General features: G+C 37.6%; 2 protein-coding genes across 2 annotated transcripts in view; one reads left to right on the top strand and one right to left on the bottom strand.

Annotated features, from left to right (window-relative positions):
- POLQ (DNA polymerase theta) overlaps nucleotides 1–12,688 on the top strand; it is a 143,972-nt gene that overhangs the window by 2,206 nt on the left and 129,078 nt on the right. The window lies entirely within an intron of this gene.
- Nucleotides 2,580–12,481, bottom strand: ARGFX (arginine-fifty homeobox). The gene is given in 4 exon segments (XM_065942111.1): nucleotides 2,580–2,737; nucleotides 2,740–3,157; nucleotides 6,243–6,391; nucleotides 12,385–12,481. Coding segments are annotated over 4 exon segments (822 nt in total).

The raw sequence follows: 12,688 nt of genomic DNA, 5'->3' as shown, positions 1-12,688 counted from the left end.
CAAAAAGTCAGACAGAACTGAAGTGACTTAGCATGCACACACATTTCTTTATAATGTTTTTTATTTCTGGAAGGTTGGTAGTTATGTCCCAGCTTTCATTTCAGATTCTAGTAATTTGATTCTTCTTTCTCCCTGGCCCCTTCCCTCTCTTCCACTCCTCTCCCCCTCCTTCTCCCCTTCTTCTCAATCTGGCTAGCTTTGGTTTCATTGATTTGCTCTATTGCTTTTATATTCTCTATTTCATTTATTTCCACTTTAGCCTTTATTTCCACTTTAGCCTTTATTTCCTTCCTTATGCTTGCTTTGGATTGACTCTGCTCTCCTTATGCTAGTTTCTTAAGGTAAAAAGTTATTGATTTGAAAGCAAAACTATGGGGATAACGTTTAGTAGTTGCCAGAGGTTAGGGGAGAGGGAGTGACAAATAGGTGAAGCACAGAAGATTTTTAGGGCATTGTAGTATCCTATAAGATACTGTAATGGTGGATGCATAACAATTACATATTTATCAAAATCCATATAATGTAAAACATTGAGAGTGAACCCTAATGTAAACTCTGGACTTTAGATGATAAAGATGTATCAGTGTAGATTCATCAATTGTAACAAATGGACCACTCTGGTGTGGGTTGGTGATAGTGGTGGGGAGGTTGTGTGTATCTGGGAGCAGGGGCTATATGGGAAATCTCTGTACTTTCTTCTCATTTTTGCTGTGAAATTAAAACTGCTCTAAAAAATAAGTCCATTAAAAATCAAAAGTAATTAAAAAAAAACAACTAAAATATCTCACAAATTAAGGGCCCATGTCTCTCCCCTAGATCTGCAGTCTTGCTCTGCAGGATCCCTGTGATGGCCCAAAATGTGATGAGTATCAGGACACTCAAACCTTCTACTCTCACTATCTCTATTAGTTTCCCCCAGTATATGCTGATTTATTGCTATTATATGCTACCAAATTATTCACATTGTAATTTCTCCCATGTTTAATTAATTACTTAGAAATTTTCTTTTACTTTCTGAATGAAGGAGAGGTTAGAATTTCTAACTAAATTACCTTTTGATCAAAGAATGCTATTTGTATGTTATAAATTCATTTGTGTTTGTTAAGACTTGATTTATGGTCTGTTAGTCATTACGTGCTTGAAAAGAATGTGTATTCTCCACCAGTTGAATGAAAAAAAATCTACATACTTTCATTAAACTGAGCTTATTAACTGTATAGTTAAAACCTCTACACATACTAAATTTTTATCCACTTATCCTCTGGATAAAATCATCTATTATGATTATGCATTTCAGTTTCCCCAATAATTTTTATTAATTTTTAATAAAATTGATATATTTGGGGAATATGACAAATGTACAAATTCATTTGTATACAAATGACTCATTTGAAAAGACCCTGATGCTGGGAAAGATTGAAGGTGGGAGGAGAAGGGGACGACAGAGGATGAGATGGTTGGATGGCATCACTGATTCAATGGACATGAGTTTGAGTCAACTCTGGGAGTTGGTGATGGACAGGGAGGCCTGGCATGCAGCAGTCCATGGGGTCTTAAAGAGTCAGACAAGACTGAGCGACTGAAGTGACTGACTGATACGCATTCAAAATTATTATATTTTCAGGTTAATTGTTCTTTTTATTCTTTGTTTAATATACTTTTATTTTCAACAAAATGTTTTGCATTAAAGTTTAATTTAACATACATAGCTATGCCAACCTCCCTCCTATTAAAAAAGTTGATTTTGAGATCTTATTCTTTTTAGGCTTTTATAGCTACAGATTTCTAAGCACTGATTATAAGTATCATCCCATAAGTTTTGGTGTATTGTGGTTCTGTTTTCATTCATCTTTGCATGTATCCTAATTTTCCTTCTGATTTCTTCTTTATCCATTGGTTATTTAGGCGTGCCTTTTAATATCTATATGTTTGTGAATTTCCTGAATTTCTTCTATTATTGATTTCTAATTTCATCCCATTGTGTTTGGAGAACATGATTTATATGATTTTAGCCCTATTAAATTGATTATTTTATGGCTTCAAATACCTTTTATTCAAAACATCTTCAATGACCATTATTCAAGTTAGAAAGTTTTCAGTACAAAGTTCTTAATTTTCTTAGTTAATTCCTAAACACTTTATATTTTTCATTGAGAGGTTCTTATTTTGTTATGTTTCTTTTTTATTGATTTGAGAAGTGCTATAAATTTTGTATGCTAACCATGTAGCTAGAAAATTTGCTTAGCTGACATTTGAAATGTGAGTTTATACACCTGCTGCCATTAAAAGTGAATGACCCTTAGAGGCTGTTGACCTTTTAAAAAGTCAAAGGTAGTTTTTGGAAGAGGGAATTTTGAAGTCTCATTGGCCATCTATGGATCTGGAAAGGCCTCTCCTGCAAGTCACAGGGCTGATTGTATAGTACTGAGCTATATTTGGGTGAAGCTCCCTAGTTTTTACAATATTTACATGGAAATCAAAGTAGCACTGGGCCAAATGTTTGGGTTAAAAACAGACAAATAAAAGAGCATGCAAGAAGATCCTTTTTCTATACTGTCTGATGTTTATTAGTACTTAGATCAGAGAAACCCAAAGTGCACCATAATGGAGGGATTCTGGAATTCCAGGCTGTCCTGTGCACTGTAGACTGCAAAGCTCCAGCTTGTCACACTGAAGCAGGTCTGCCCAGGAAATAAACCTACACCTGGATCAGCAAAGACTCTAAGAGAAGAACTCTATTCTAACTGGGCCTTGTCGGTGAGAGATACTGATACAGAGAATAGAAGGAAGAGTTGGTGATGTCATCCTCATCGGGAAAACTGTACAGTTCCATGATTTGGGTGATATCAAATGCATCAGAGTACAAAGCAGGAACTGAGGCCACTAGCCTCTCCAGTTGAGGGTCTTGCATTTGGACATCGCTTGTAGGAATCTCCATGATCATAGAGTCCCCTGCCCAGGGGAAAGGGTCTAAGGACTGAGGTGAGAGGGAGTTATAGGAATCTGAAGCTGCAAGGAGAAAAGAATGAGGGCTGGTTGATGCTGTGGGCACATCCTTGGCTGGAAGGACCTGGCTTGGTGGCTTTGGTGATTGCTGTTCTTGCTGCTGCTGCTGCTGCTGCTTCTTCATTTTGAACCGCCGGTTCCTGAACCAAATCTGGAGTGGGGGAAGAGAGGAAATTATGATCTGTTACTGGAGAAGGGGTTTGAGGCTTCTCCTGAGTCAAAAAATTCAGATTGTAACTCATGTTCTCTCCAAGTCACTATGATACTGAGTTCTGAAAGAGCAGAGGTAGGTACGAATGGAATCAGTAGTAACACTGAGGGATAGGGGCTGGGCCCCAGGAGGAAAAAGAAACAAAGAAAGGAAGTATTTTTCAGAGGTTGTGCTGGGAGCTCAGAGAAAAGGTCCTGAACTCTAGAGAAGCAAGGGAGAGTTACAGAATTTGAACTGAAGGATATTCAAGGATTATTTTAGAAGGCCTCTACAGTGAGATATTAAGAAGAGGTGGCAAGAATACATAAAACTGTACAAAAAAGATCTTCACGACCCAGATAATCACAATGGTGTGATCACTCACTTAGAGCCAGACATCCTGTAATGTGAAGTCAAGTGGGCCTTAGGAAGCATCACTATAAGCAAAGCTAGTGGAAGTTAAGGAATTCCAGTTGAACTATTTCAAGTCCTAAAAGATGATGCTGTGAAAGTGCTGCACTCAATATGTCAGCAAATTTGGAAAACTCAGCAGTGGCCACAGGACTGGAAAAGATCAGTTTTCATTCCAATCCAAAAGAATGGAAATGCCAAAGAATGCTCAAACTACCTCACAATTGCACTCATCTCACACGCTAGTAAAGTAATGCTCAAAATTCTTCAAGCAAGGCTTCAACAGTTTGTGAACCATCAACTTCCAAATGTTCAAGCTGGATTTAGAAAAGGCAGAGGAACCAGAGATCAAATTGCTAACATTGGCTGGATCATTGAAAAAGCAAGAGAGTTCCAGAAAAACATCTATTTCTGCTTTATTGACTATGTCAAAGTCTTTGACTGTGTGGATCATAACAAACTGTGGAAAATTCTTCAAGAGATGGGAATACCAGACCACCTGGCCTGCCTCTTGAGAAATCTGTATGCAGCTCAGGAAGCATGGAACAACAGACTGGTTCCAAATAGGAAAAGGAGTATATCAAGCCTGTATATCATAACCCTGCTTATTTAACTTATATGCAGAGTACATCATGAGAAATGCTGGGCTGGATGAAGCACAAGCTGGAATCAAGATTGCTGGGAGAAACATCTATAACCTCAGATATGCAGATGACACCACCCTTATGGCAGAAAGTGAAGAGGAACTAAAAAGCCTCTTGATAAAAGTGAAAGAGGAGAGTAAAAAAGTTGGCTTAGAGCTCAGCATTCAGAAAACTAAGACCATGGCATCTGGTCTCATCACTTCATGGCAAATAGATGGGGAAACAGTGGAAATAGTGGCTGACTTTATTTTGGGGGGTTCCAAAATCACTGCAGATGGTAATTGCAGCCATGAAATCAAAAGATGCTTTCCCCTTGGAAGGAAAGTTATGACCAACCTAGGTAGCATATTTAAAAGCAGAGACATTACTTTGCCAACAAATGTCCATCTAGTCAAGGCTATGGTTTTTCCAGTAGTCATGTATGGATGTGAGAGTTGGACTGTAAAGAAAGTTGAGGGCCAAAGAATTGATGGTTTTCAACTGTGGTGTTGGAGAAGATTCTTGAGAGTTCCTTGGACTGCAAGGAGATCCAACCAGTCCATCCTAAAGGAGATCAGTACTGGGTGTTCATTGGAAGGACTGATGCTGAAGCTGAAACTCCAGTACTCTGTCCACCTGATTCGAAGAGCATTGGAAAGATTGAGGGCAGGAGAAGAAGGGGACAACAGAGGATGAGATGGTCGGATGGCATCACCGACTCAATGGACATGGGTTTAGGTAAACTCTGGGAATTGGTGATGGACAGTGAGGCCTGGGGTGCTGCAGACCACGGGGTCACAAAGAGTCGGACATGACTGAGCAACTGAACCGAACTGAACAGTGAACAATATTGTAACAAAAATTTGGGGGTTCAGCAGACTCAAAGATTGTAGTTGTCTATTGACAGTGTTGTGATAAATGATTGCAGAGTTTTGCTAGAGAAGACCCTAAATAAGAGTCTGTCTGGATGACAGTATTTCTCTAATGTGAATTCTGTCGTGCCTCTGGAGTTCCAATTCCAGTGATACTATGCATTATCTCTGTAACCCAGTCACGTTGCTCCCAAACCTCAGATTTCCTCATCTTTTAAACTAGATGATAATAAAGCCAACATGTATTAATACAGTGTGTCCAGCTCAATACTAGCACACAGTCAGTTCAGTCAGTTCAGTTGCTCAGCCGTGTCCGACTCTTTGCAACCCCATGAACCACAGCACACCAGGCCTCCCTGTCCATCACAAACTCCCGGAGCTTACTCAAACTCATGCCCATCGAGTTGGTGATGCCATCCAGCCATCTCATCCTCTGTCGTCCCCTTCTCCTCCTGCCCCCAATCCCTCCCAGCATCAGGGTCTTTTCCAATGAGCCAACTCTTCGCATGAGGTGGCCAAAGTATTGGAGTTTCAGCTTCAGCATCAGTCCTTCCAATGAACACCCAGGACTGATCTCCTTTAGGATGGACTGGTTGGATCTCCTTGTAGTCCAAGGGACTCTCAAGAGTCTTCTCCAACACCACAGTTCAAAAGCATCCATTTTTCGGTGCTCAGCTTTCTTCACAGTCCAACTCTCACATCCATACATGACCACTGAAAAACCCATAGCCTTGACTAGACGGACCTTTGTTGGCAAAGTAATGTCTCTGCTTTTTAATATGCTACCTAGGTTGGTCATAACTTTCCTTCCAAGGAGTAAGCGTCTTTTAATTTCATGGCTGCAATCACCATCTGCAGTGATTTTGGAGCCCCCCAAAAATAGTCTGACACTGTTTCGACTGTCTCCCCATCTATTTCCCATGAGGTAATGGGACCAGATGCCATGATCTTAGTTTTCTGAATGTTAAGCTTTAAGCCAACTTTTTCATTCTGCTCTTTCACTTCATCAAGATACGCACACAGTAGGGACTGAATAAATGAAGTGTTACTACTACTGTTTTCTGCAGGGAATTTCCAGGCTGAATAGTAGGATGTTATTTAAATGAGGGTTCAAAGCACATCTCCAATGATCAGACAGACCTTTACTGTTGATTCCGGTAGATTGAGTTTTAAAGCAAGTTCTCTCTGGAGGTTTTTATCTGGAAACATGTTGCAGCTAAACAGAGCCTCCAACTCCTTATACTGTGTATGTGTGAATGAGGTGCGTTCATGACTCTTCTTCCATTTTGCTGTGGAGTAAGAGAGAGAGAGGAGGTGGTCACATAACACAATTCCCTTGTAACTCAAATCCCCCGGAACACCACCGCTGTGAATTTCCTATGACTTCTCTCCCCCTCAACCAGGCCTGGAATCCAGATTAAGTAAGTTCCCGGGTCTTGATTCTAGGAGGCTGAGTCCTGTGAAACTTAGTTTGTTCCTGTTGGAAAATGTTACCTCTTTAATTTTCTGTGTACTCAGTTCTGCCTGTCCTGCCTAGCCTCAGGGCAGTGAACAGTGGTCTGCCTTGTCTTCTTTCCCACACTTTGATTCTTTTAGAAACTGAGAAGGAACCTCATATTCCCTACCCATGAATATATAACACATTCTTCAAAATGGTTTCCTCTTTTTATTTATTTAGCAGAAACCCAGTCTATCTCATCTGGAAAATGGGATTTTTCTTCTCCAGGCTTTATGAAGCTCTATTCACTCCTCTGGGAAGAGGTTCATGGAAATGAGACATAACTAAAGATGTGGAGACAATTGAAAATCTATGTAATATTTTTTTAAATGGCAATGGAGAAAAGGAAATTTTCTAAGGAAACATGACTTAAAAATTTTGCTGAAAAAGAGAAAGTGTTGCAGACACTGAATAGACTAATAACAACTGCCCCAAAACATAGATAAGTTATAGAATTCAAGCCAATGCTGTGCTTGTTTTCCTGTTATATGCCTGTATCAGTACAAGGAGGAAACCTTCACTTGGGTCTCACTTCTGTATTTGAAGTTCCTAACATCAGTACTAAAATCAGACAAGAATAAACACTATCAATAAAACTATAAGACTAATACCACTTATGAACATACATGGAAATACCTTTTATAAACATATATTTAATATAATCATATTTGTTGTTGTTTTGTTGTTTAGTCACTAAGTCGTGTCTGACGCTTCTGTGATCCCATGGATTGTAGCCCACCAGGCTCCTCTGTCCATGGGATTTCCCAGGCAAGAATATTGGAGGGGGTTGCCATTTCCTTTCCCAGGGGATCTTCAATCTTTCTGACCCAGAGATGGAAGCTGAGTCTCCTGCATTGGCAGGCAGATTTTTTACCATTGAGCCACCAAGGAAGCACAATCATATGTATAAATGTACATATGCCTAAACTTATAGTATCTAATTTAATTTTAAAGTTCATATACAAGTATTTTAAATCAAATATATAAAATATTGGGCTTCCTAGTTGACACTAGTAGTGAAGAGTCCACCTTCCAATGCAGGAGATGCAGGAGACCTGGGTTTGGTCCCTGGGGTGGAAAGATCATCTGGAATGGGAAACGGCAGCCCTCTCCAGTATTCTCCTGGAAAATTCCATAGACAGAGGAGCCTGGCAGGCCATAGTCCATGGACCTGCAAAGAGTTAAACATGACTGAGCATAGTACAGCATATAAAATATTTATAAATATTTATTTTTCTACTCACAATTTACAAAACTATTCAAACTGTTTTCATTTACCTTAAATAGCCATATCTTCATTGACACTCTGATCCTATTAATTAAAATAGTGTAGTTTTACCAGGCACATAGTCTTTACTTTGAAGTAAGTTTTTTGTGATACAGCACTTTTGTAATGTGTTTATGAAATTCTATTACTAGAAACTTCATTTTAAGTTGCAAGAAACTTATATAATATTAAGAGAATATTAAGAGAACCCCACATTCATCCTGTAGGGTATATCTGATCTCTACAACTTACTAATTACCATATTCTTTAAAACAAGAAAATGTTTTGTTCATGTATTTGGGTAAGTCATGTGTGGAAATATTACAAGATTGAAACCATCTTTGTTCCCCAGCCACTTAATTACTATCCAGAGCTCTTCTGTATACTACTGTAGCCACCACTCAACACAGCTATCAAACACATAAATGTACCTAGCTCAACCAAAGTACTGAATTTTTAATTTTACTGAATTTTAGTTTAACTTTATTTTTTTTCTCTTTTGAATTTTAGTTTAACTTTAAATGCTGACATTTAATCCAGTTATTGGGAAACTTTGTAGTATGCTTAAAACAGCTTGCATATGTGAATATACTCTTTCAACTGTAAATTTCATGCACTCTAAATGCAGAGTAAGTATTTCTGATGAAAATTTAATGTTTAGATTGTGATATGCCAGTAAGTACCAATTATTCACTGGATTTCAAAGTTTTGATATGAACAAAAGAATGTAACTGTCTCATTTGACTACATTTTGTCCGTTTAGCAAAAAGATGTTATGGGTTAAGATGTGACATCTTATATATATAATATCAGATTTTTAATTATGTATTAAAAATAAAAGTAAAGGCTTTAAATTTATTATCTCTTTGTATATTAAACACATATAAAAGTAAATTAAAAGCTCATAGGTGATAAAATGGAAAAGATTAACCTTTGTGTATATGTTTAACTTTTTACATACTCTTAAATTATTATCAGCTTGCTCTGTGTTTTTTGTAATGTTATCCCTTTTAGTAAGGCTATAACATTTTTTTTTTGCCTGAAAGATTTATGCCTATATCTTGGTGTAATAATCAAATTCTTCTGAAAACTCCTTTCTGGTATTTATCAAATGGATCTTAGAGCTGTTGATTGTGGCTTCCCAATTATCTGTGCACAAAGATTCAGAAGGAATATAGCAGGTAATTATCAGGGCTTAAGACAAGGAGGAAACCACCACCCCCTCCCCAAACATAAATAAGGATACACTGTAAAGTTCAGCAGAACATTCTGAGAAAAGCCATCTGGGAAAAAATGCTTTTAGACCTACAAAAGTTGAAATAATCCATCACCAGCCAATCTATACTATAGGATATGTTATAGGTCATCCTTCAGACAGAAGGAAAATGTCATCTATCTGAAAGGACTTGTATCTGGAATATACATCTCAAAATAAGACAACAAATATTCCGATTAAAAATCCTATTATTCTAGTTAATAGATTTGAATAAGCTTTTCAGCAAAGAAGATGTATAAATGGACATGCGGAAGAATGTAGAGAAATTGGAATGTTTGTACAACGGAAACTGCACGTTGGACTGTGAAATGATAGTCACTTTGAAAAACTGTCTGGTAATTTCTTCCTAGGAATCTACCCAAGGGAATAAGAACATTTACCTATGCAAAGATGTATACCCAACTCTTCATAGCAGCATTGTTCATAACTGCCATGTTGGTAACAATCCAAATCTCCTTACTGAATGAATACACTACACAAACAGTGTATTCATCCAATGGAATGCCATTCAGCAATAAAAGTAATGGTTCACTGATGCATTTTACAATTTGAATGAACCTCAAAATCACTAGGCTAAAGAGATACATATTTGCTGAGACTGAATGATAGACTCATGAAATTATACTATTCTGTCCTTATTTTATTTTTTTGGCCACACTGCACAACTTGTAGGATCTTGGTTCCCCAACCAGGGGTTGAAACCAGGCCGCAGCAGCGAAAGCACCAAAACCTAACCCCTAGACCACCGGGGAACTCCTCTCTGTTTTTGTTTACATTCAAAATTTTCTATATAGTAAAAGGTTAAATAAATAAGCAAAATGTAATATTCAGTGATTATTTTTTCCAAAAGGAAATGGATTCATCCTGAGATGGAACCATTATGAGCAGGAACTATGCTTGTTAAGGTAAGTGCTGCAAGTGAAGTGGAGCTTGTTGTTCATTCGCTCAGTTGTGTCCAACTCTTTGTGACCCCATGCACAGCAGTATGCCAGTCCCTGTCCTTCTGTCCTTCACTATCTCCTGGAATTTGCACAAACTCATATCGATTGATTTGGTGATGCCATCCAACCATCTTATCCTCTGTTGCCCCCTTCTCCTCCTGCCCTCAATCTTTTCCCAGTGTCAGGGTCTTCTCCAATGAGTCAGCTCTTCGGATCACGTGGCCAAAGTATTGGAGCTTCAGCTTCAGCATCAGTCCTTCCAATGAATATTCAGGGATGATTTCCTTTAGGATTGACTGGCTTGACTTTCAAACATCTTCTCCACATCACAGTTTGAGAGTATTGATTCTTTGGTGTTCAGCCTTTCTTATGGTCCAGCTCTCATATCTGTACATGACCAATGGAAGCTTTGACTATATAGACCTTTGTCAGCAAAGTAGTGTCTCTGCTTTTTAATATGCTGGTTAGATTTGTCATAGGTTTACTTCCAAGGAGCAAGCATCTTTTAATTTCATGGCTGCAGCCACCATCCACACTGATATTGGAGCCCAAGAAAATAAAGTCTATCACTGTTTCCATTTTTTCTCCATCTATTTGCCATGAAGTGATGGGACCAAATGCCATGATCTTAATTTTCTGAATGTTAAGTTTTAAGCCAGCTTTTACACTCTACTCTCACTTTCATCAAGAGACTCTTTAGTTCCTCCTCACTTTCTGCCATAAGGGTGGTGTCATCTGCATATCTGAGGTTGTTGATATTTCTCCTGGCAATCTTGATCCCAGCTTGTGCTTCACCCAGCCCTGCATTTCACATGATGTACTCTGTGTAGAAGTTAAATAAGCAGGGTGACAATATACAGCTTTGATGCACTCCTTTCCCAATTTGGAACCAGTCCATTGTTCCATGTCCGGTTCTAACTGTTGCTTCTTGACCTGCATACAGATTTCTCAGAAGGCAGGGAAGGTGGTCTGGTCTTCCCATCTCTTGAAGAGTTTTCCATTTTGTTGTGATTTACACAATCAAAGGCTTTGGCATAAACAATAAAGCAGAAGTAGATGTTTTTCTGGAACTCTCTTGCTTTTTCTATGATCCAACAGATATTGGAAATTTTATCTCTGGTTCTTCTGCCTTTTCTAAATCCAGCTTTTACATCTGTAAGTTCTTGGTTCACATACTGTTGAAGCCTAACTTGAAGGATTTTGAGCTTTACCTTGCTGGCATATAAAATGGGAGCAACTGTGTGGTAGTTTGAACATTCTTTGGCATTGCCCTTCTTTGGGATTGAAATGAAAATGGACCTTTTCCAGTTTGTGGCCACTGTCGTTTTCCAAATTTGCTGTTATATTGAGTGCAGTATTTTAATAGTAGACATTTTGTTACAAAGTGTAGTTTTCTAGGAATGTGATCACAGACTAGTTCAACTCTTCACCTTAGTTTCATCAATAAATGGAATGCTCTGAATGTCTATTTATAATAAGAATTGTAATGTATTACATGAATGTATTAATTTAAGTCATTACTACACATGAAACAATAATCCATACCACATCACATGTACCACATTAATGTTTTATTAATTTTGTTATTGTAGAATATTTGTCAGTAAAAATGATGTCTTTGCTTGAAGTTCAAACTACATTTAACATGGACTATGTAACTTCATCACATTTCTGATAATTAGTTCATTGCCCATGACTCTACTGACCTTTTATAACAATCAACCTACTCAGCATAGCAAGCATAAATTAGGAAAGTATTGCCGGTTAATTAGCTAAATGGTTTTATAGAAAACAATTCTTCTATAAGATTTATTGCATGTGGCATGAGTGCGCATGCGCGCACACACACACACACAGACACACACACACACACACACACACACACACACACACACACACACTGATATATATAAGACAGATGACTGATAGAGACTTACTGTACAGCACAGGGAACCCTATCCTATATTCTGTGATAACCTATATGAGAAAAGACTCTAAAAAAGAATGAATATATATATAACTAAACCATTTTGCTGTACACCTGAAACTAATGCAGTATTGTAAATCAACTATACTCCAATAAAATTAAAATATTTAAAAAAATCTAATATGTTGAGGGAAAGGGGTTACATATCAAAAGTTTCTTTCTTCAAACAAATATTTGGTGGATTCCCACATGTCTACTGAAATAGAAACTAATTAATACTAAAAACAAAACCAAAAAACCACATTGCTCACTCCTATTTCCCAATATAATATGAACAGGAGGTATACTTTCTTTAAAACTAACAAATTTATACCTTTTACTTTCGAGGGCCCGGGTTTGATCCCTGGTTGGGGAGTTAAGATTCCACACGTCGTAGGTTGTGATGAAAAAAATCCTATGTACAATAACATAAAAATACATATTATAAAATGCCTAAGAATACATTTTAATGAAATGTGTAAGGACTAAATGAAATAAGCTATAAAATTGTTTTAAAGAGCATAAATGATTTGAATAGTGACTAAACATTAAAAATGTCAACTTCCCCTTCCAAATAACCATATAATTTCATTTTAATCTTAATCAACATCTCAGTAGAAATCTTTACTGACCTTAAC

The sequence above is a fragment of the Muntiacus reevesi genome, chromosome 8 (genome assembly GCF_963930625.1).
Source record: "Muntiacus reevesi chromosome 8, mMunRee1.1, whole genome shotgun sequence".
Classification (NCBI taxonomy): domain Eukaryota; kingdom Metazoa; phylum Chordata; class Mammalia; order Artiodactyla; family Cervidae; genus Muntiacus; species Muntiacus reevesi.
This window is presented reverse-complemented; position numbering and strand designations above follow the sequence as displayed.